At 43.8% G+C, this 23,110-nt stretch overlaps 1 protein-coding gene across 1 annotated transcript in view; it reads left to right on the forward strand.

Annotated features, from left to right (window-relative positions):
- Nucleotides 1-2,147: 2,147 nt before the first annotated feature.
- Nucleotides 2,148-23,110, forward strand: part of LOC121272684 (homeobox protein otx5) — a 25,202-nt gene continuing 4,239 nt past the window's right edge. Inside the window, exons 1-3 of the mRNA XM_041179403.1 lie at nucleotides 2,148-2,185; nucleotides 8,315-8,506; nucleotides 17,391-17,542. Coding sequence (XP_041035337.1) covers nucleotides 8,410-8,506; nucleotides 17,391-17,542 — 249 coding nt within the window. The 5' untranslated portion in view covers nucleotides 2,148-2,185; nucleotides 8,315-8,409. The remainder of the gene's footprint in view (nucleotides 2,186-8,314; nucleotides 8,507-17,390; nucleotides 17,543-23,110) is intronic.

Genomic DNA, 23,110 nt, shown 5'->3' on the forward strand with positions numbered 1-23,110 from the left:
GAAAGAGTGGGAGAGATTCCTGGTCAGCCATGTGATAGGAAAGAATGTTAGAGCCTCTACCATCACTATCTATAGCTCCAAACTACAACACATGTGTATGTTGTCAGACTCCCCTGCCTTGTCCAGTCATAATTGAACCTATCTCCACCACTCTCATGCTGGGTCAAAACATTTTCCCTCATGTCACCATTGCTTCTTTTGCCAATCACTTTAAATCAATGTCCTTTGGTTCTCGATCCTTCCGCCAATGGGAACAGTTTCTCCCTCTCTACTCTGTCCAGACCCCTTATGATTTTGAACACCTCAATCAAATCTCCTCTCAACCTTCTCTTCTCCAAAGAGAACAGCTTCTCCAATTTATCCACATGACTGAAGTTCCTCCTCCCTGGGATAAAACCAAAATACTCTGGATGCTGGAAATCTGAAATAAAAACAAAAAGTAATGGGTAAACTCAGCAGGTTTGGCAGCATCTGTGGAGAAAGAAGCAGAATTATTGCTTAGAGTCATCTCTGAGATGCAGAGAGATCTGGGTATCCTAATGCATGAATTGCAACAGATTAGTATGCAGGCACAGCAAGTAATTAGGAAAGCTAATAAAATGTTACCATTTATTGTGAGGGGAATTGAATACAAAAGTAGGGAGTTTGTATTTCAGTTGTACAGGGCACCGGTGAGACCACATCTGGAGTATTGTATACAATATTGGTCTCCTTATTTAAGGAAGGATGCAAATGTGTTGGAAGCAGTTCAGTGTAGGTTCCCAAACTAATACCTGGAATTAGGTATTATGAGGAAAGTTTGGACAGGTTAGGTTTGTATCCGCTGGAGTTTAGAAGAGTAAGAGGAACTTGATTGAAACATACAAGATCCTGAGGGGTCTTGACAGGGTGGATGTGGAGAGAATATTTCCTCTTGTGGGACAATCTAGAACTAGGGGGGGTCAGTGTTAAACATAAGGGGTCGCTCTTTTAAAACAGAGATGAGGAGAATGGTTTTCTCTCAGAGTATGGTGAGTCTTTGGAACTCTCTTTCTCAGGAGTGGTGGAAGCAGAGTCTTTGAATACTTTTAAGAGCTGGATTGATTTGATTGATGTGTTCAAAATCATAAGGGGTCTAGACAGAGTAGATAGATAAGCAAGGGGGCGGGGGGGGGGAAAGGTTATTGAGGGTAGGCGGGAATATGGGGTTGAGGTTACAATCGGGTCAGCCATGATCTTATGGTGGCTCCTTAGGCAGCACCTTCCAAACCCACAACCACTATCACCTAGAACAACAATGAGGGATGGGCAATAAATGCTGGCCCAGCCAGCGGCGAATAAAACGGCGCAGCAGGTTGGAAGGGCCGAGTGGCCTACTCCTGCTCCCACTTCGCATGTCCTTATTTGTGTCCCTCCCATGTTGCCAGAACTCGCTGAGTTTTTCCAGCCGTTTCTGTGTTCCTATCCCTCATCTCTGGGACCATTCGCCCTTCAGACCTCGTTGTTGGTTTCCCAGGAGCGAACGGTTGGTTGCCTCGTTCTGCTTTTCGGTGTCTGGGCATTACAGCCACGCTGCGTGTGGGGCCTGATGTACATTTAAAAGACAATTAATTACAGTAGGTGGGTTGGGAGATGGTGGGGGGAAGCTCAGAGTTGGGGAACACAGCAAGCAGTAATTAATAATTAGCAATCGGTTGAGGAATTTGTTAACCATCTTCCTGCAGAGCGATTTGACACATTCCCTTGAACGCAGCCGTGTTAAAGTTCGGCGTAAAGGGGTCTCCTTCAAACTGGGGCATATTGACTGGAAGTGAGAGCAGTAGTTAACTCTCTGCCTAATGTTGTGTCTCAGTGATTGGGTGCGATTTCTACGTCAGAACACATGGCAGACAGACTAAGGCAGAACTCAAATCCCACACATTCGCCGCTCACTTCCCCTAAGCTCGTCCATAACAAGGTTAAGCCATATTTCAGATGGGGCTTAAAAGCTCCGATTTATCCCTTTAACATATTTTTTTTTGCCACACGGTAATTCCCGCGGGGGCAGTTGGAAATTAACAGCTCTTGCCAGGGGCAAGTCTGCAGTTACTAAACTATCCCCTGTTATGTTTCCCTTACAGGCGTGGTTGAGAGGGACTGGGAACGTTTCACTCGCTGGACTCCTCTCCCGAACGAATTACCTCAAATTACTGCTCTGCAAACCCAGGTAAGCCTTAAATGTCAGTCTTACCCAGTCAACCTCTGCAGTTTTCTCTATAAGCATTGTGGCATACAAAGTTGGGGGGCGGGGGGGTGGGGTGGTGAGGGCAAGCGATTCCACATTATATTCTGCATAAGATTTAATTTCAAAACACTTTGCACAGTTAAACACTCATCATCAGGTCTAATGGTCTATGTTTGTAAAGTGTTTTTCTTTCTCCCCCCGCCCCCATGAACGGACAGTGGATTTCGCTCCAATCACTAACTCCACAAAGCATTTTGCCTTTTTTTTGCACTGCGAGTAGTTGCTAAAGCGACCAGTACATTTAAATGGTTTTATAACGATAAATACGTTAAAGTGAGTTTTTTTTTCCCCCTGGAATGGGTAAGTGACAGTTCAGTTCTCACTTAAACCGGGTGGATGAGCGGAATTGGCCACCTTTTTCGTTCTTCCTGCTTGAATTATTATTTCAAGCGACTTAATTGGGGGTGGCGGGAGGGATTGGCACAAATTTCCGAAAATGAAATTGACTTTGAGGTCACTCATCCCAAATCCTATGTTTTCCTTCCACACCTGGATTCAAACTCTCACCTTGTTACTGTGGGACTGTTTGTTAACTCTATAAGTCAGAGCAGTTGTGACTCTTTGATTCTGGTTCGAATCGGCTTTGCAAACCGAGAAGCATTTTGGAATGTTTAAACCGTGTCCATTTAAAAGAAGCGCACTGTTGAGCATTAAATCCTAACCTCCCCGCCACCCCCCCCCGCCCCCCCCCACCCCCCTCTTTCCTTTCACTTCAGATCTTCCAAAGACCTGCCCTAAGTAAAGTAGCATCCACGGGCATTAATCGGAGCTGTTCGCTGCAGAGACAGTCCTGGACATTTAACAATCGCCAGGGCCCTTAACGATAACGATACGCCAACTTTGCGATACTCACTAACAGAAGGATGGCTACGAGTTTGATATAAGACTTGTACAAAGCGAGTTTTGCCTTTTTCAGAGGCGATTGGTGACAAAGAATTAACTCGGAGCATTTTTTTTAAAAAAAGAGTAGAGCTCAAATGAACGTTAATAATATTGCAAGGAGATCGTGCGGAAGGGCTTCGTGCGTCTTAAAATCGCTATAAGTGCAATCTGTTGGCGTGTTATTACAACTGTGAAAGATATTTTCAAGTGCCTTTTTGCCTATTTATAAAATAAATACAATTTGAATTCATTAGGCAAATATTTTCTCTCACGTCAAATTAAATACATCAATCATTTAAATTATAGACAAATAAAAGTATTGAAAAAATGCATTGGAATGTCTGTTTTACACACACTGTGTATTTGGTCCTATCGTAAGGTTTTGCAGACAGTATTGTTAACCATTATTATAATCGTGATTACTACAATTACAATTAATGTATTGATTAAAATATATATTTGGATTCATGCAAAATATTCATTGAAAAGTCAAAACAAATTGGACCGAGGCAATTGCAACTTTTAAGGTGGACGGGTTTAAGGTTGTGGGGAAACGATATTTCATGTCTGCAGCCATTACCTCCTTGTGCCTCTATATGTTGCTATCTATCTACAGGAATACGTATTCACCGGATTATACCCGGGGCTGAGGAACCCAGGCAAACGTTGTAAAGTTTCAATGATGTCTTAAATTGTACAATAAGCGATTGTTACCTTGAAATACACACAAGGCCCGAATCTTGGGTGTCAAGAGGCGCTGAAAGCGCCTGTAACCTGTTAAATGCGTTTGCACTGCGTTACTATTATAGTTTACCCGTCACAATTCTCTTTGCGATGGGTTCACATTAAAGAAAGAAAAAACAAACTAATGTTAATTTGGAAAAACAGAACAAAACTAGGCAGCCTGGGTTTCACTTCTATTTGTGGAAGTGATTCTCGTGTGTCTCAGCACCGTCTGTGGAGCCAGTACTTGAGAACGTTTCCAAACTCCTCCCCACAGCCCAGTAAACAGGACTAAAAACAAAAAAACTGCGGATGCTGGAAATCCAAAACAAAAACAGAATTACCTGGAAAAACTCAGCAGGTCTGGCAGCATCGGCGGAGAAGAAAAGAGTTGACGTTTCGAGTCCTCATGACCCTAAGGGGTCATGCTGCCAGACCTGCTGAGTTTTTCCAGGTAATTCTGTTTTTGTTTCAGTAAACAGGACCATCCATTAGGGTTGAATCCCAAGTGTTGACAAACATTAGTGGCTGAATGGGCAATCGAAGAGATAAAATTCCCAAGTGCGAAGCCGCTTGTTTTCCTTTGTCTGCTTATTAATTAGTCTCCCCCTCTTTAATTAAACCCCCCTCCCCCACCCCGTCCCTTTTCTCTACAAAGTTAACGGGGACAAAGATGTTTGCATTTCAGTTTATTCCTGGTCTAATATCTACGGGGCAAAAACACAGCCTTAAAAAAAAGCAAAATACTGCAGATGCTGGAAATCTGAAACAAAAGCTGAACATGCCGGAAAAAAATGCAGGTCTAACAGCATCTGTGGAGAGAGATCAAAACAGTTCCAGTCAGTATGGCTCTTCCCCAGCTCTGTTTTCCAGCATTTTCTCAATTTTCCAGCATTTTCTGCTTTCTGGTAAGCGCCGGGTCAGAAGTTCAGAGTTGTCACAGATGTAAAGAGATTAAATATAAATATTAATATATTATTAATTAGTCTCCCCCTCCTTAATTACACTCTCCACCCACAACTCGCAGTATTTTGTTTTTTTAAAGATTGCCCCATATATATTAGACCAGGAATAAACTGAAATGCAAACATTTTTATCCCCGTTAACTTTGTAGAGAAAAGGGACGGGTTGGGGGTGGAGGATGTAATTCAAGAGGGGGAGAATAATTAATAATATATAAATATTTATATATAATCTCTCTACATATGTGACATATATATTTTAATCACTCTCTTGAGAGCAGGATTTTGATTCTCTTCAATGTTCTGTCGAATTATGAATGATTAATACTGCAATCATTGCTGCTTTTCAGTACCTGTGTTTCCTGGGTTATTTATTCGATTGGAGTTTCAATCCAGCCGAACTCTTCAGCAGATTATTTCCCAATCTGTTGCCCTGGGAGTTTATTTGGAAAAATTTAGTGGAAGTATTTTTTATTTTTTAAATTCGCCCCTTCCATCAACCAGAGTGGGGGGAATCTTCCCCCCCACCCCCCCCCCCCCCCCCCCACCCCCCGCCCACCTCATGCACGTTACTTGATGGTTACCCATGCAAAAGGTCAGGTATCTCTGTAATCAGACAGGAAATTGTAGATCGCACAAGACGACCCAGTCTATCACTTACAGCGAGTTATTAGCGACTGTAATGTGCGTGTAAACTGCGTTAGGCTTCTGCAAGTCTCGCACATGAGGCGCAACTTCCCTTGGGCTGATTGTGGACGTGTTTATCCTCAAATAGTCCCATTTAAAAAAAAAACATTTGAGAGACACCCACCGTGCTGTTTTATAAGGGGGTTGGCGGGCTTATCAAAGACTGCGGTGGGTACCCAGCATCGCTCCCCGTCACAGGGACCGGTTTATATTCCTGCACTAGTTAAGAAATTGTAAACTGAATTCTCGATGCTGACGGTGAGTCCAGCAGATGTCGGTTATGTAGGATTCCAAAAGTTGGAGTTTTTGTGTGTGTGTGTGTGTTAAATGATGTATTAACCTGATATCTCGTTAAGTTCTAAAGACATCATTAATACTGTTCTGTATCCTTAGCCGTGATAACTCGTTGTAACGAAACAAGTTTAAATCTTAAGTTTTTTTTAAAGAAAGACAAGCTATAAAATAACAGCAAAATACTGCTGGAAATCTGAAATTGAAACAGAAAATGCTGGAAAAACTCAGCAGGTCTGGCAGCATCTGTGGAGAGAGAAACAGAGTTAATGTTTGGACCCTGTATGACCCTTCGCTCCACAGAGGCTGCCAGACCTGATGAGTTTTTCCAGCATTTCCTGTTTTTAACCAAATTATAAAACCTCCTGTGTCACTATTTTGGGAAGGGAAGGCTGCTGGCGGTTTGCTTTGGCCCAGGCACGCAGGTTGCTGTGGCCTTAGCAGGCTAACTTCAGCTTTGAATAGAACTCTGGCCACTTAGCTCGAAGGTTGCGAGTTCGAGTCCCGCTCCAGTGCAGCGGTGAGGGAGCGCTACACTGTCGGTAGGAGCTGTCTCTCAGCTGAGATGTCAAACCGAGGCCCTATCTACTCCCTCGGGCGGACTCCGTGCTGTTATTTTGAAGAAGAGCAAAGGACTTGTCCCCGGTGTCCTGGCCAATGATAAAAGCAGATCATCTGGTCATTATCTACAGGAATGGTGGCTTCCCAGAGGGAGTTGGTGAATTAGCTGGAGAGACCATAACATTTTCCGGGGTGGGGCAGTGGCTCTTGCAGAGGGCCGGCACCAATACAGCGGGCCGAACGGCCTCCTTCTGTGCTGTAACCATTGCTGTTTTGTGGGAGCTTGCTATGCGAAGTGTGTCCTTCATTACAACAGCGACTACACCCCAGAAAGTGCTTCATTGCCCTGTCTTCGATTGACCCACTCTGTAAGTACAAGTTTTATTTCCCAGAATTTGAGGGACAAGTGAAAGAATCCGACCCCTAGGTTGGGAAAATCCGCAGTGCTGGCGGTCATATAGTAAGAAATATCACCCTGCTCCCTTAAACTGGCTTACACCGTGTGGACAAGTGGATTTCTGCTCCATTTACGCCAGACTTCGGGGAATCACTTTCCACCTTCATTCAAATGTAAACCCGAACCTTAATTGTTAACACTCAAGAGATGTCGGAACCAAAAGTTACCGGTGAGAGAAAATAGGCAACTGGGTATCTTCAAAACACTTGTAACTAAGTAACTTGCAGCAAGAATTTAAACCCGGAGGTGAATGAAAAAATAAAGTTAAATCAGTTCTCCTCGATTGCTGTAGACATTCGTTTCCACTTGTGTGGGAGACTAGAACCAGGGGATACATTTTTAAAAAAACAGAGGTTTACCCTTTAAGACCGAGATGAGGAGGTTTTTTTTTTCTCTCTCTGAGTCCTAAATACAGCCTGTGGAACTCTCTCTTCCTCAGAAAACAGAGGAGGCCGGGTCACTGAATTTATTCAAGGATGAGCTAGACAGATTTTTGATATTCAAGGGAGTGGGGTTGGGGAGGAAGGGAAAGTGAAATTGATGTCGCTTTCAGAACAGCCATGATCTTATCCAATGATGGAGCAGACTCGAGGGGCCGATTGGCCTACTCCTAAGTCGTCTGTTCCCAGTTTATGCTGTGCATATTCATTTTCCTGAGCTCCACTTGTATAACCCACACTCTAGGAGCTGCCTATTAATCAAATATTAATATATTTAAATTATAACGGGGCTAGGAGCTGGATTTAAAATACAGATTGGGGAGGGAGGGAGGTGGGAGTCTGATACAAAAAAAAGATAAAAGCAAAATACTGCGGAAGCTGGAAATCTGTGAAAACAAAATCAGAAAATGCTGGAAAAACTCAGCAGGCTTGACAGCATCTGTGGAGAAAAAGATTTCGCCTCATTTCTGTTTTTCTTTAGTTCTGAAGAAGAGTCACAGGCACACGTTAACTCTGTTCCTCACCACAGATGCTGTCAGACCCGCTGAGTTTTCCCAACATTTTCTGTTTTTGAGTCTTGATAAAAAAAAACACGTTAAAACAGTGATCCCACCGACTGTGTATTGCAAACCTGGGAGATGATTGGGAAGAGTTTGCAAGTGAAGTTCACAAGTCCGGGAAAGGAATTCTCACATTTTAAAAGGGAGATGGGACGCTGGGGTGGAGGATGATAAGAGAAACGTGTTTTTAAATTGGATGCGCGAATGTTGTTGCTTATCTCCGTCTCAAGCGTTGACTCATTTGTCCAGGGACAATAGCGGGAAGAAGGGTTGACTGGCCCAGAGGGAGCTTTGTTCTGGAATCCTTTGATTTAATTACCGAGTGCAAACAAGAAACGGGTCTGAACCTCCCTTTGAAAAGGAGGGCATTGTGAGATGGGGTCTCCCCGGAGGAGATGGACAGTTAGGGATCTATGTGTCCATGGGTCAAGCTGAAACAGACCAAATGTTACCCTGGTCGCTTTCACGTGTCTTGTGCCTCTCTGCAGGGGACTATCCAACTGGAGTGGGATAACCCAGCATCCCGAGGAAAGCAGAAACCAAGGGAGGACGAAAGGGGTTTGTCCCGGGTTAACCTCTGAGCATGATGTCCTATATCAAGCAACCACATTATGCAGTCAACGGACTGACCCTGACCGGTCCGGGTATGGACCTCCTACACTCTGCTGTTGGGTACCAAAGTAAGTTTCTTCAACCCCCCCTCCACCCCCACCCCACCCCACCCCCACCCCCCCATCCCCACCCCGCCTCAGATTTTAGTTAAGGTAACTTTGAAAACAAGTTCGTAAAATGGTAAACATTTTACAAGTGAAATTAAAACGGACACATGGAATTCAATAGTAACTTTCAAAAGGGAATTAGGTGAGTATTTGTTTTGGATACTATGGGCAGGGGGGAGGGAGAGCAGGAGGATGGGGCTATTCGGATAGCCCTTTCAAAGAGCTAGCCCGGGCATGATGGGCTGAGTGGCCCTTCTGTGCCATATCATTCTACCATATTTCTCCTGACCAGCCGTGTATTTGCATTTGTGGCTTAGGTAACAAATTATTCATAATTGGGTTTCTTTACTGGGCTGGTACTGGGCCATTTCATTACCTCACAGAGCACAGGAGGAGGCCATTCAGCCCATTTTGCCAGCTCTTTGAAAGAGGTATCCAATTAGTCCCAGCTCCCCTGCTCTCCTCCACCCCCAACCCCCATAGCCCAGTCAATTTATCCTTTTCACCACTCTACCCAATTTCCCCATTCAAAGTTACTTATGAATCTCCTCACATAGGAACAGGAGGAGGCCATTCAGCCCCTCAAGCCTGATTTGCTTTCAATGAGATCATGGCTGATCTGTGACCTAGATCCAGATACCCACCTTTGTCCCATATTATTAATACCATTGGTTAATGAAAACCTATCGACTGCAGATTTAAATTTAACAATTGATCGAGCATTAATTGCTGTTTGTGGAAGAGAGTTCCAAATTTCTCCCACCCTGTTTGTGTACAAATGTTTCCTAATTTCACTCCTGGAAGGTCTGGTTCTGATATTTTGACTCTGCTCCCGGGTCCTAGTCTTCTCGAACAGGAGAGACAGTTTCTCTCTATTTATCCTATTTTGTTCCCCTTAATATCTTGAAAACTTCAATCAAATCACCCTCTAATGTTCTAAATTCCAGGGATAGGTTGTGTAATGTCTCCTTGTAATTTAACCCTTGGAGTCCAGATCTCACTCTGGTAAATTTACAATCCCTCCAACACCAATAGACCCTTCCTGAGGTGTGGTGCCCAGAACTGGGCTTAGTACTTCCAGGTGCAGTTTGATTAGGGTTTTGTAAGAAGCCTTCTCGTTTTCTAGTCCTCTAGATATAAAGGCCAGAATTCCTTTAAGCTTTTGGATTATAGTCTGTAACTGTTCATGACATTTTAATGACCTGTGCACCTGGAAGAACCCAAAGCCTCTTTGGACCCCCCCCCCCTGTTTCACCCTATACCCAGTTCTATCCCTATTTAGGTCCAAGGTGCATGATCTCACATTTGTCTATGTTGAAATCCATTTGCCTCAGTTTTGCTCATTCACTTAATCTATCATCATCTCTCTGTAATTTTGTTTCCACCTGCGTTGCTTACAATACTGCCTCTCCTTGTGTCATTGGCAAATTTGGATGTGTGGCTTTCTATTCCACCATCTAAGTCATTAATAAGTATGACATTTTAAAAAATGCTTTCATCATTAATAAATATAGTGAATAGTTGAGGCATCTTTGCAGGTCACCACTCGTCATATCCTGCCAATTAGAGAGTACCCACCCATTATACCTACACTCTGTCTTCTGTTCGGTCAGTTTCCAAACCAGGTCAACAATTTGCCTTCAATTCATGGGTTTCAACTTGAGCTAACAGTCTCTTATTGATGGATTTTATCAAAATGCCTTCTAGAAGTCCATGTCAGTAACATTCATAGACATTCCCCAGTCTATTACAATCAGCCGCCTCTTCAAAACAATTCAGTCTGAATCATCAGGCTTAACCTCTCCTCCACAAATCCATGCTGCCTCTTTCTGCTCGGCTGAAATTTTCAAGATGCTCAGTCACCGTCTCCTAGATTCCAAACTCTCGTAATTTCCCAGCAATAGATGTTGGGCTAACTGCTGTACAATTCCCTGGTTTCCCCCTGTCACCTTTTTTTAAAAGTAGCATGCACAATTTTCCAAACTAAAGGAATAGTTCCCAAATTGAGACAACACTGGAAGATTCTAATTTGATTGGGCGGGGGGGGGTTTGGATCTGCAATGTTCTCACCTACTTCCTTTTAAACTATGGGATGAAAGCCAACTGGTCCTGGAGATTTGTCACTTTATGGAGCCATTGTTTTCTTCATGATTGTTATTTTGCTTATATTAATTTTCACCACAAAACGGGCCAAAGATATATTTGGATGATACTCCAGTATATTACTGAGGGAGAGGTGCAGTGTCAGAGGTGTCATCCTTCAGATGTAATGTTAAACTGAGGATCCCATCTGTCCCCCACAGGCAGGTGTAAGATCCCACAACACTATTTGAAGACATGCAGTGAAGTTCTCCCCTGTGACTGGGCTAATATTTATCCCTCAATTCACATCACAAAAACAAATTATTTGGTCATTATCATGTTGCTGTGGGAGCTTGCTGTGTGCAAATTGGCTTCTACTTTTCCCACATTACAACAGTGACTACATTTCCAATTGAAGTAGTTTATTGGCTGCAAAGCGCTTTGGGATGTCCAAAGATCATAAATGCATGTTTTATTTATACCAGCTCTAGCTCCTGGCTTTAGCCAAGTTAACTCCTGTGGTGCTGGGGCAGGTCTCTGTTGCTATTGGGATCAAGGCAATCCCAAAGCTAGTAGAAAGGGAGCTTCTAATTTAAAATCACCAACACTTTGGTATCTTCCTCCCTTTGAGTTGGATCTCATTGGCTGTTGCCTGTGGACATTTGGCTCAAGGTGAATTTCCTAGGGTGTATGAGGGAAGTGAATGGACAGGTAAATAAAATAACTTGGAAAAACTAATGAAAAGTTGGCCTTTATTTCAGGGGGTGGCAGGAACACAAAAGGATGGGAGCTATACTACACTTGTATAATGTTCTGGTTAGACCCCGAGTGCAGTAACTGCATTCCAAGCAGGGCCCGCATTTCAGGGAGGATGTATCAGTGTTGTAGGGTGTGCTGTGCAGATTCACCAGAATGATACCGAGGTTGAAAGGGTTAAATTATGAGAACAGGTTTCACAGACTAGACTTGTATGGAAGATTAAGGGATGATCTAATTTTAGTGATTAAGATGATTAAAGTGTTTGATAGGGTGGATAGAGAGAATCAATTTCCTCGAAGTGTAGAGTGAGGGGGGGATAACCTTAAAATTAGGGCTAGGGTCTTGGGATGATTTCAGGAAGCATTTCTTCACACTAAAGAGTAGTGGAATCTGCAAATCTCTCCCCCAACAAAGGTCATTTGAAAATGTTTCAACCCTGAGATATTAAGTGTTATAGAACCAATGCAGCTGGATGGAGTTAAGATACAGATTATGCTGTTCTAATTGTGTAGCAGAACAGACTCAAGGGGCTGAATGGCCTCCCCCGATCCATATTAGTATAGGTACGTGAATGAGGAGCTTGGGAAGCTCCATCTAGTGGCAGAACTGTGCAACTGCAGACGTGACTGTCTGTCCAGGCATGGTGATGAAAGAAAGACTTGCATTTCTATAGCGTCTTTCTCGGCCACAGGACGTCACAAAGCGCTTTGCAGCCAATGGAATACTTTTTGAAGTGTAGTCACTGTTGCAATGTAGAAATTGCGGCAGCCAGCACCTGTACAGAAAGATCCCACAAACAGCCATGTCATAATGGCCAGATAATCTGATTCCGTGACGTTGGGTTGAGGGATAAATATTGGCCAGGACGCTGAGCAGAACTCCCCCCCTTCCCCTGCTGCGCTTCTACAAAATACTCACCATGGGATCTTTTCTGCTGTCCCGAGAGAGCAGATGGGACCTGGGTTTAACGTCTCATCTGAGAGACAGCTCCTACAACAGTGCAGCACTCCCTTGGTACTGCGCTGGGCTGTCAAGCTTGATTTTTGTGCTGAAATCCTGGAGTGACCCCAAAAAGGAGTGCTTGACTTATATAACAAGTTTATAATTTTATTTATTCTACAAAGCTGTACATATATATATATATATATGCAGAGCAAGCCTTGATTTAAATTACCGCCACCAATCAGTGGAAGTTTAGGGGCTGTAGGCCCTATTCGAGGCCACCCTCGGCTAGCAGACACCAGAATTCCCTTCTTTAAACACTGGGTTGACATTCAGTGGTGGGGGTGGGGGGCGGGGCTTGAGGTTGGGAGCACCAATTAGCCAGTCTATCCCCTGGCCACAACCCCACGCCCCACCCCAACCACCCCCGAGTCAGACGAATAAGCTGAACTGTTCACATTAGGGATTATCACCGCCGATATAACTCCCAGCGTAATCTGGTGAGTGGAAGGGTGATGGAAGTTGCCTCAATAGCACGTGAGACTATGGCTAGGTTTCTTCAGCTGGCGCGCTAAGGTGGGTCTGACATGCCGGCGCCTAAAACGATGCGTGGGGCGCGTGTCCTGACATCATCGCACTGTCCCGCGATATTTCATTATCATTTAAAAGGCCTATTAAGGCCATTAACGAAGTAGTTAAGTTCAACTTTACGCTGCCCGTCCAACCTAACGATCGGTGGGGCAGGTGAAAAGGCCAAGCGTTTTTTTTTTAGGAAACCTCATCCACGAGCGGGATGAGGTCTCCTGAAGCTTTAACAGCTTAAATAACAAAGTTTCTGTGGAAAATGAAAACATCCCATCTCATGTGACACTGTCACGCGAGGGGACATGTTCCATTCAGTTTTCATTGTTGTTAAACGATCGTTTCAATCTCCCCGAGGCAGCTCCGTGCCTCGGGGAGATTGATGCGCACTTTTGCGTGCCAGATCCAATCTCCCTCCTCACCCCACACCCGCACACTCCTACTGACCCCACCCAACCCGGGAACAATTCTGCCTCGTGTTGTGTTCGGTCCTTCAGAAATGTGCACTGGTGCTGGGGAGGTTGTGAACTGAGACCAGTAGCTGCACCTTACCCCATTTAAACCTGTTTGCCCTGTTTGGCTTGGGAGCTTAATCCCTCTATTCTGTAAAGAATTCTATATGTGGGTAACATGAGGGATCAATTTTTTTGCGCAGCAAGTTGTTGTGATCAGGAAGGGTGGTTGAAGCAGGTCCGATAGGAACTTTCAAAGAAAAAAATTTCAGGAATGAGCAGGGGAGTAGAACTAATTGGATAGTTCTTTCAAAGAGCTGGCACAGGCATGATGGGCAGAATGGCCTCCCTCTGGGTGTAATCATTCTGTGCGCTGCCACAGCTTATGTCCCAGCTTTGAAACGTGGTACGTCTGAAGGTCACAGCCGGTTTTGTTTAGACGTTTAGACTAACTCCAAGTATGTTTAAAACCTGTCCAAGAGCCCAACTCCTGTCACTTCTTAAACCTGGTTCGATAATCGGTCGGGTTCACACTCGGTGTGGGTGTCGGTCCTGGTGTAGCTTTTCCCATTTCCCAGTTGGGCCCTTACACTCTGGATTTGAACTCCAGCTTTAATCTGAGTGGTTTGGAGGGAAGCTGCCTCACGGCAATGCTGAAGTGAACACATCCTGAAATGAGCATTGCAGAAAAAGAGACACATCAAAGCTTTTCCCTTCAACTCCCCTCTAATCCTTGTCTTACTTACTTCAAATCTATGCCTCCTGGTTATTGACCTCTCTGCTAAGGGAAGCCGGGTCTTCCTATCCACTCAACCTAGGCTCCTCATAATTTTATACATCTCAATTAAATCTCCCCTCATCCTCCTCGGTTTCATTGAAAACAATCCCAGCCTATCCTCAGTGCTCAAATTCTCCATTCCTGGCAACATCTTCGTAAATCTCTTCTGTATGTGTATATTCACTCATTCATTCTCAATTATACTCCTGGACACACCTAAAGTCACTCACTTCTACATCTCAAGCACATGCTTGATTTATTCACTTGACTCACACGCACATAATGTTTGTCTCTTGGCCAGAAATAACATTCTTTTGAAATAAGCTTTTAATAACTTGACATCAACTACCAGACAAAAGAAGCAAGCTATCCATTCATTATCTGTAACTTCTTCTAACAATTGGCTGAGCAATCTTCATGCGGCTTTGCCTATTTATCTCTTCTAAAATAAAGCAGCTTTTCATATATGCTTAGTTAAATGAACACGTTTTTTAAAACAAAAACATTTACATTGATATAGCACCATTTATGACTGTTGGTGTCCCAAAGAGGTTTACAGCCAATCAGGTATTTTGGAGTCTGGAATGAACTTCCTGAAAGGGTGGTGGAGGCAGGTTCGATCGAGGTATTCAAAAGGGATAAAAACAAAAAAACTGCAGATGCTGGAAATCCAAAACAAAAACAGAATTACCTGGAAAAACTCAGCAGGTCTGGCAGCATCGGCGGAGAAGAAAAGAGTTGACGTTTCGAGTCCTCATGACCCTTCAGGGTCATGAGGACTCGAAACGTCAACTCTTTTCTTCTCCGCCGATGCTGCCAGACCTGCTGAGTTTTTCCAGGTAATTCTGTTTTTGTATTCAAAAGGGAATTGGATTGCTATCTGAAATTAAAGAATGTGCAAGGTTACAGGGGTAAGGCAGGGGAGTGGGACGATGCAGAATGCTCTTTCAGAGAGCCAGTGCAGACTCGATGTGCTGAATGGCCTCCTTCTGCACTGTAAAGATTCTGAGATTTTTGGAGTGTAGTCACTGTTGTAACATAGGAAATGCAACAGCCAGTTTGCACACAGCAAGGAAATTGGCTGAATGGCAGGAGATGGAGAGTAGAGATAATGGGCAGGTACTCTTAATTGGCGGGATGTGACTCTTGGTGACCTGCAAGGAGCTTTGTTGGGGCCTCAACTATTCGCTGTATTCACTAACAGCTTAGATGACAGAATAGAAAACCAAGTCAAATTTCCCCAGTGGCACAAAGGTAGACAGCATTGTATGGATGTGGATGGAAGCATAAAATCACTAACAGATAGACTAAGTGAATGGGCAAATGGATTTCAATATAGACAAATGTGAGGTCATCCACTTTGGACTAAAAAAGGATAGAATAGGGACAGGGTGAAATGTTAGAAGCAGGGAAGGCCCAAAGAGTCTTGGGGATCCAGGTATATACATCATTAAACTGTCATGAACAGATACAGAAAATAATCAAAAAAGCTAAAGGAAGGCTGGCCTTTCTGTCAATGTCTTTATCAATTACATTGTTAAGGTTTATTAATGTCAATTACATTGTTAAGTTTTGTTAATGTCAATTACATTGTTAAAGGGTGGGTATTTGAACACACATAAATAGGGGATTGATGGGACACTGGGTGTGGATGAGGAGTGTTGACACTGGACAAAGTCAATAAACTCTCTCAGTAAGGAAAAGCTCTGTGACATAGTTTTGACTTTATCAATCAGCGTGCATTCTGGAGGACTAGAATTCAAAAGCGTAGAAGTCATGCTACAGCTATACAAGAGCTTTGTTGAACCATGTCTGGAAGTATAACCACGCCTTAAGAAGGGTATATTGGCTATGTAAGTGCGGTGTAGATTTACCAGAATGAGCCCTGGACTCCAATGATTAAATTATGAGGAGGTTTACACAAACTAGGCTTGTATTCCCTGGAATTTAGAGGGCTAAAGGATGATTTGATCAAAGTTTTCAAGGTATTAAGGGGAGCAGATATTCTAGACGGGGAGAAGCTATTTCCGCAGGTTGGGGAGTCTGGGACTAGGGGGGAAGAGGCCAAAAATTAGAGCTGGGCTTTTCAGGAGTGAAATTAGGAACCATTTCTACACACACAGGGTGGGAGAACTTTGGAACTTTCTTCCACAAATGGCAATTGATGCTGGATCAATTATAAATTTTAAAACTCTGATTGATAGATTTTTGTTATCCAAAGGTATTCGGGATATGGGGCAAAGATGGGAATGTGGATTTAGGTCACAGGTCAACCATGATCTCATTGAATGGCTGATTGGGCTTGAGGGGCTGAGAGGCCTCCTCCTGTCCCTATGTTCCCAAGCAGTGTGGTACTGACCAGATCATCTACTTTTAGTGCTGTTGAGACACACATACACACATGTATTTATACACACTCGGGACTGTATAGTGATTCATCGCATGTTAATGTAGTTAATGACATTCAGTACCTCAAATGACACAAACTGAATTCAGGGACAGATGTTCCTGTGGCAGGTGCATTGTAGTGAGATGCACTTAACCTTATTTGATGGGTTAATCCAAGCTCTGAGCAGGGGGCAGTGCTTGAAGGAGGCAACAGAGCAACTTCCTATTGCCCGTCAAGAACTGTGCTCCGACACTGGTGTCCTTCTCCTTAGGCAATCCCTCAGGGGTCGAGGGTGATTTGCTTCCACTCCGGTTCGATGGATTTGGAGGTGGCTGATCAGTCTGATGCGAGATCTGCAGACGCTGCCCCCGTGTGGGGCAGGGGGTGCTGGAGGGGGTTGGGTAGGTGGGTTGTTTGTTGGGGGGGGTGGGGGGTTTGTGCTCCCCCCCCCCCACCGCTCTCCGACGCCTCGACTTCACCTCTGCACCTTCCCGACCACGTCTCTCCTTGCGCTCGGTGCCTTCCTGGATGAACCCTCTCCATTTCGGTCGGTCACAGGTCAGGGCCTCCCCTTGAGCCGACGAAGATGGGATGTTTAAACCTCCTGATCTGAGCGCATCCCTAAAGCCTTTCCGCTGTCTGCCCGGGAGACCCGTGCTTCGGGAACTGGGTGCGTGACATTGCGAATCTATTCAGAGGAACCCTTGCAAAATGACAAGAGATCATTCAGGACAGAAGGGGGGGGGGGGGGGGTGCCCAGATTTCTTTGCAGAAGCGGCAGATAGCAACCAAACTGATGTCGGAACGCATACTTTAGAAACCTTTACACAAATGTAATTGCGTTCACTGATTTCTACCCAGCAACACCACGGAAACAACGAAGGGAGAGAACCACGTTCACTCGAGCACAACTCGATATTCTAGAAGCCCTCTTTGCCAAGACCCGCTACCCTGACATCTTCATGCGGGAAGAGGTAGCTCTAAAAATCAACCTACCCGAATCCAGAGTTCAGGTAAGGACTAAAACCGGCACAGAGAATAAAAAAAAAACGCTTTAGAGTCTGGGTTGCCAACATCCTCCAGGATTGCCCTGGAGCGTCCAGGAACGAGTGATCTCCAGCATGCAGCTGCGAGGGACAACCAGTGCTTTAAAAAAAAAAATGGTTTTTCAACACTTCTGTTTATTGGTTAGAAAAATATCGGGGTGGGGGAAAGGGCTGTTCGGCCTGGTGGGGCAGCGGGAGGCAGGAAATCAAACCTCAAGGAATATGCCTAACCAGAGTTGGCAACCCTGCTTTAAGGTGAATTAGTTTTTAAGATAGGCTGGAGTGAGCATTTTTCCATCACACTGCAGATTTCTCAATTTGTTATGGGTGCAAAAAAACGGTCTTTAAGAAAATGGAACAAAGAAAAGTCAGCTCTTTATGCTGGGTAATTCTGATTGGCTGCCTGAAACTTAACATTTCTGATCTCCTTGGTTCTTTCACCAAACAAATTGAACTCTCATTGACCTGAGGCTGTTTGTGTACTTAACAGCAATTGAGGCCTTCCTTAAGGTCTAAAGCAAGAATATAAGTCTGCCTTAGCAGCAGAATAATATCACATTGCGCTGTACGATATGTGAATCCTGTCCTCTATAAGACAATTGTCAGATTTATGAGCAATGCCACAGGAGGCCCACTAGAGTATTGCAAAATGTCATTTCAGAATCTTACATTTTTAACAATTATTCTGTTTACATTTTAATTGTTTTTTTTTAAAAATCAAAATAAATTGCTAATATGATAAATAACTCTATTTCGAAGAAGAGCAGGGGACTTTTTCTCAGTGATCTGAGGCCAATATTTATCCTTCAACCAACATCGCTAAAAAACAGATTAAACGGACATTATCACCTTATTGTTTGTGGGAGCTTCCTGTGTGCAAATTGGCTGCAGTGTTTCCTATATTACACCAGCAACTACTCTTCAAGAAAAGTACTTCATTGGCTGTACAGCACTTTGGGATGTCACGTGGTTGCGAAAGGTGCTATATAAATGAAAATTCTTCCTTAAAAGTTCACGTTTTGAACCCCTGTGTAATTAATTACAGGAGTTCTGAAGAGAGGGAGAGAGAGAGAGACAGAGGGAGATGTCCATTGAAATTTATATTCCCCTTAATCAATTTCTCTCTAAAAGCTTCACGTACAATGAATTATTTTGGAGTGAAGTGAATGTCGTCATGTGGGGTGAACAGGGCCATCATCTTACGATATGCAAGAACCAATGAGATTAACGATGAGCTCAATGGGGTTTTGGTGGAGTGAAGACCCGGGACACTTGGGAGAAATTATTTTTTGTTCCTCCTCCAATCATGTCTTTGGGGCCTCGATTTAACATCTCACTTCTGATAAAACTGTACTCCCCTCGGTCCGAGGTTGTGAACCGTGAGTGGGGTTTGAACTCAATGACCCTTCAGGCTCGGAGAATACAAAGGGAGACCTCCTGAGCCAAGCTGACACATTGCACTATATTAATACCCTGAACTGAGCTCGTTCGGTCAATTAATCTGTCATGTTTCTTTTTTCTGAACCAATAAATAAATGGTAGTAAATTGCACTCCAGATCGTGATGAATTCTCATGTGACAGCTTGTCCTGACAGGCCCCATTCAGTCAACAGGTTTAAATTATTAATGTTAAGGGAATGTAGCTTGTGTAACTGCTGTTTGCAAATTGCCATGGGGAGGTGTTTTCAATGGTAAAACATGAATGATATGTGGAGATAATATCATTTCTTAGGCTGATGTGATAATGGGGCTAAGTGCCACTCTATTCCTAAGAGCCTCTGAGATCTCCACAATTGGAATGACAGAATCGTTACGGTGTAGGAGGAGGCCATTCAGCCCATCGTGTCTGCACCGGCTCTGTGAGCATTTTAACTTAGTGTCAATCTCCTGCCTTTTCCCCGTAACCCTGCACATTGTTTCTATTTAAATAACCATCCGATGCCCTCTTGAATGCTTTAATTGAACCTGCCTGCACCACACTACCAGGCAATGCATTCCAAACCCTAACTACTCGCTGGGTGAAAAAGTTTTTTCTCACCTTGCATTTGCTTCTTTTGCAAAACATTTTAAAACTGTGCCCTCTGGTTCTCGATCCATTTACGAGCGAGAACAATTCCTCCCTATCTACTCTGTCCAGACTCCTAATGATTTTGGAAACTTCTGTCAAGTCTCCTCTTAGCCTTCTCCTCTCCAAGGAAAATAGTCCCAACTTCTCCAATCTTTCCTCATAACTGAAGTGTCTCATCCCTGGAACCATTCTCATAAATCTCTGCTGCACTCTCTCCAGTGCATTCACATCCTTCCTATAGTGTGGCACCCAGAACTGTACACAATACTCCAGCTGAGGTCTAACCAGTGTCTTAGATAAGTTCATCATAACCTCCCTGCTCTTGTATTCTATGACCCTATTAATGAAGCCTAGAATACTGTATGCTTTAGAAACAGCTCTCTCTACCTCTCCTGTCACCTTTAATGACTTATGCATATATACACCCAGGTCTCTCTGCTCCTGCACACCCTTTAGAATAATATCCTTTATTTTATACCATCTCTCCATGTTCTTTGTACCCAACTGTATCACCTCACATTTCTCTGCATTGAACTTCATCTGCCACCTATCTGCCCACTCCACTAATGTGTCAAAGCCCTTTTGAAGTTCTTCATTGTCCTCCTCACAGCTTACAATTATCCCAAGTTTTGTGTCATCTGCAAACTTTGAGACTGACCCCTGCACACCAAGATCTAGATCATTTATATATAAGATATACTGACATTGGAGGCAGTCAAGGGAAGATTCACTAGGTTCTTCCTGGGTATGGAGGGATTTTCTTATGGGAAGAGGTTGAGTAGGTTGGGCCTGTACTCCTGGGAGTTTAGAAGAATGAGAGGTGACCTTATTGAAACATATAAGATTCTTAGAGGGCTTGACAGAGTAGATGCTGAGAGGTTGTTTCCCTTTGTGAGAGAGTCTAGGACCAGAGGGCATGACCTCAGAGTAAGGGGTCGCCTGTTTAAGACAGAGATGAGTAAGAATTTCTTCTCTCAGAGGGTAGTGAATCTGTAGAATTCTTTACCGCAGAGGGCTGTAGATGCTGGGTCATTAAGTATATTCAAGGATGAGATAGACAGATTTTTAATCAGTAAGGGAATCAAGGATTATGGTGTAAAGGCAGGAAAGTGGAGTTGATGATTATCAGATCAACCATGATCTCATTGGATGGCCGAGCAGACTCGATGGGCCGAATGGCCTACTTCTGCTCCTGTGTATATCAGGAAAAGCAAGGGTCCCAACACCAGCCCCTGGGGAACTGCACTACAAACCTTCTTCCCGAAAAATACCGTTTAACCATTACTCTTTGTATTTTACTACTCAGCCAATTTTGTGTCCACTCTTTTATGACCTATAACTTTCCTCAAGTCTGTTGTGTGGCACTGTATTGAACGCCTTTTGGAAGTCCATATACACCACATCAATGGCCTTGCCCTCATCAACCATCTCTGTTACCTCTTCAAAAAACTTCTAAGTTAGGCACGATTTTCCTTTAATAAACCCATGCTGAATGTTCCAAATCAATTCACATTTTTCCATGTGACTATTAATTTTATTCCAAATAATTGTTTCTAGAAGTTTCCCCATCACCGAAGTTAAACAGATGGGCCTGTAATTGCAGGGCAGACATTTACAACCATTTTTGAACAAAGGTGTAATGTTTGCAATTCTCCAGTCCGCTGGAACCTCCCTGAATCCAGGGAATGTTGAAAGATTATTGCCAGTGCCTCTGCAATTTCCAATCTCACTTCCTTCAATATCCTTGGATGCATCTCATCCGGTCCCGGTGCCTTATCAGTTTTAAGTACCAACAGCTTATCCCATATCTCCTCCTTATCAATTTTAAACCTCTCCAGTGACTGATTTCCTCCTCTGTCACCATGTCCTGGGCAGCATCTGCCTCGTAGATAAAGACAGATGCAAAGTATTCATTTAACATCTCAGCCGTGCCTCTTGCCTCAATGTATAAATCCCCTTTTTGGTCCCTAATCAGCCCTACTCCTCCTTTTACCACCCTTTTACTATTGATGTGCTTACAGAATACTTTGGGATTTCCTTTCATGTTAGCTGTCAGTCTTTTTGCATAATCCCTCTTTGCTGCTTGTATTTGTTTTTTCACGTCCCTTCTGAAGCTTCTGTATTCAGGTTCTCAGTTGTATTTGCTCCCTGACACCTGTCGTAGGCACACTTTTTCTTCTTTAACTTAATTTCTATCTCCGTTGTCATCCAGGGAGCTCTGGATTGGTTTGTCCTACCCTTCCCTTTTGAGGGAACACACCTTGACTGTTCCCAAACCATCTCCTCTTTGAAGGTAGCCCATTGTTCAGCTACTGTTTTTCCCCTTTGGTTCCAGTTTATCCGGCCCAGCTCCGTTCTTGCCCCATTGAAGTCCGCTTTGTGCCAGTTGATTATTCTTACTCTGGATTGACCATTGTCATTGTCCACCGTCATCCTAAACCTATACAATCACTGTCCCCTATATGTTCCCCCGCTGTCATTTGATCTACTTAGCCCACCTCATTCCCAAGAACCAGGTCTAGCAGTGCCTCCTTTCTTGTTGGACTGGACACACACTGCTGTAGGAAATTCTCCTGAACACAATCTCGGAACACTTGTCCCTCACTGTCCCTTACACTACCACTATCCCAGTGGATGTATGGGTAATTAAAATCCCCCATTATAACTACTCTTATGATGTTTGCACCTCTCTGTAATTTCCTTGCAGATTTGTTCCTCTATATCCTTCCCACTAGCCGATATATTACACTGAACAATGTAATTCTTATTTCTTAGCTCTAGCCAAATCAATTCTGTTCTTGAATCCTCTGACACACCCTTTTTCTCCAGTTCTGCAATACTCTCCTTCATCAAACACGCCACCCCTCCTCCTGTTTTCCCTTTCCTACCTTTTCTGAACACCTTGTAACCAGGAATATTTAACACCCAGATCTGCCCTTCCTTAAGCCAGGTCTCTGTTATCGCCACAACATCATAATCCCACATGGTAATCTGCACTCTCGCAAAACTGCCCTCTTGTGCAGCCCTGATGTCCTTTTACCCTAACACTGGGGGCCGTGCCTTCAGCTGCCTGGATGCTAGGCTCTGCAATTCCCTCCCTAAATCTCTTCAGCTCTCTCTCTCATCCTTTAAGATGCTCCTTAAAATGTACCTCTTTGACCATGTTTTCTATTGCCTATCCTAATATCTCTTTATGTGGCAGATTTGTTCTGATTACGCTGCTGGGAAGTGCCTTGGGAATTTTGCTACATTACGGGCGTTATATAAATGCAAGTTGTTGTTGGTGTTTCATTGTGTCCTGGGACAGTGACATCAGATCTTTAATGAGCAGCCAACACCAAAGTAAACTTGATGCATTCACCGCTCATTTGCCTTGGCAAATCCAACCATTAGAGTTGCCAACTGTGATTAAGTGTGTTCCTGGAGGTTCCATCACATGACTTTCCCCCCACACTCCAGCCATTAGT

The sequence above is a fragment of the Carcharodon carcharias genome, chromosome 34, assembly GCF_017639515.1.
Source record: "Carcharodon carcharias isolate sCarCar2 chromosome 34, sCarCar2.pri, whole genome shotgun sequence".
Lineage (NCBI taxonomy): Eukaryota > Metazoa > Chordata > Chondrichthyes > Lamniformes > Lamnidae > Carcharodon > Carcharodon carcharias.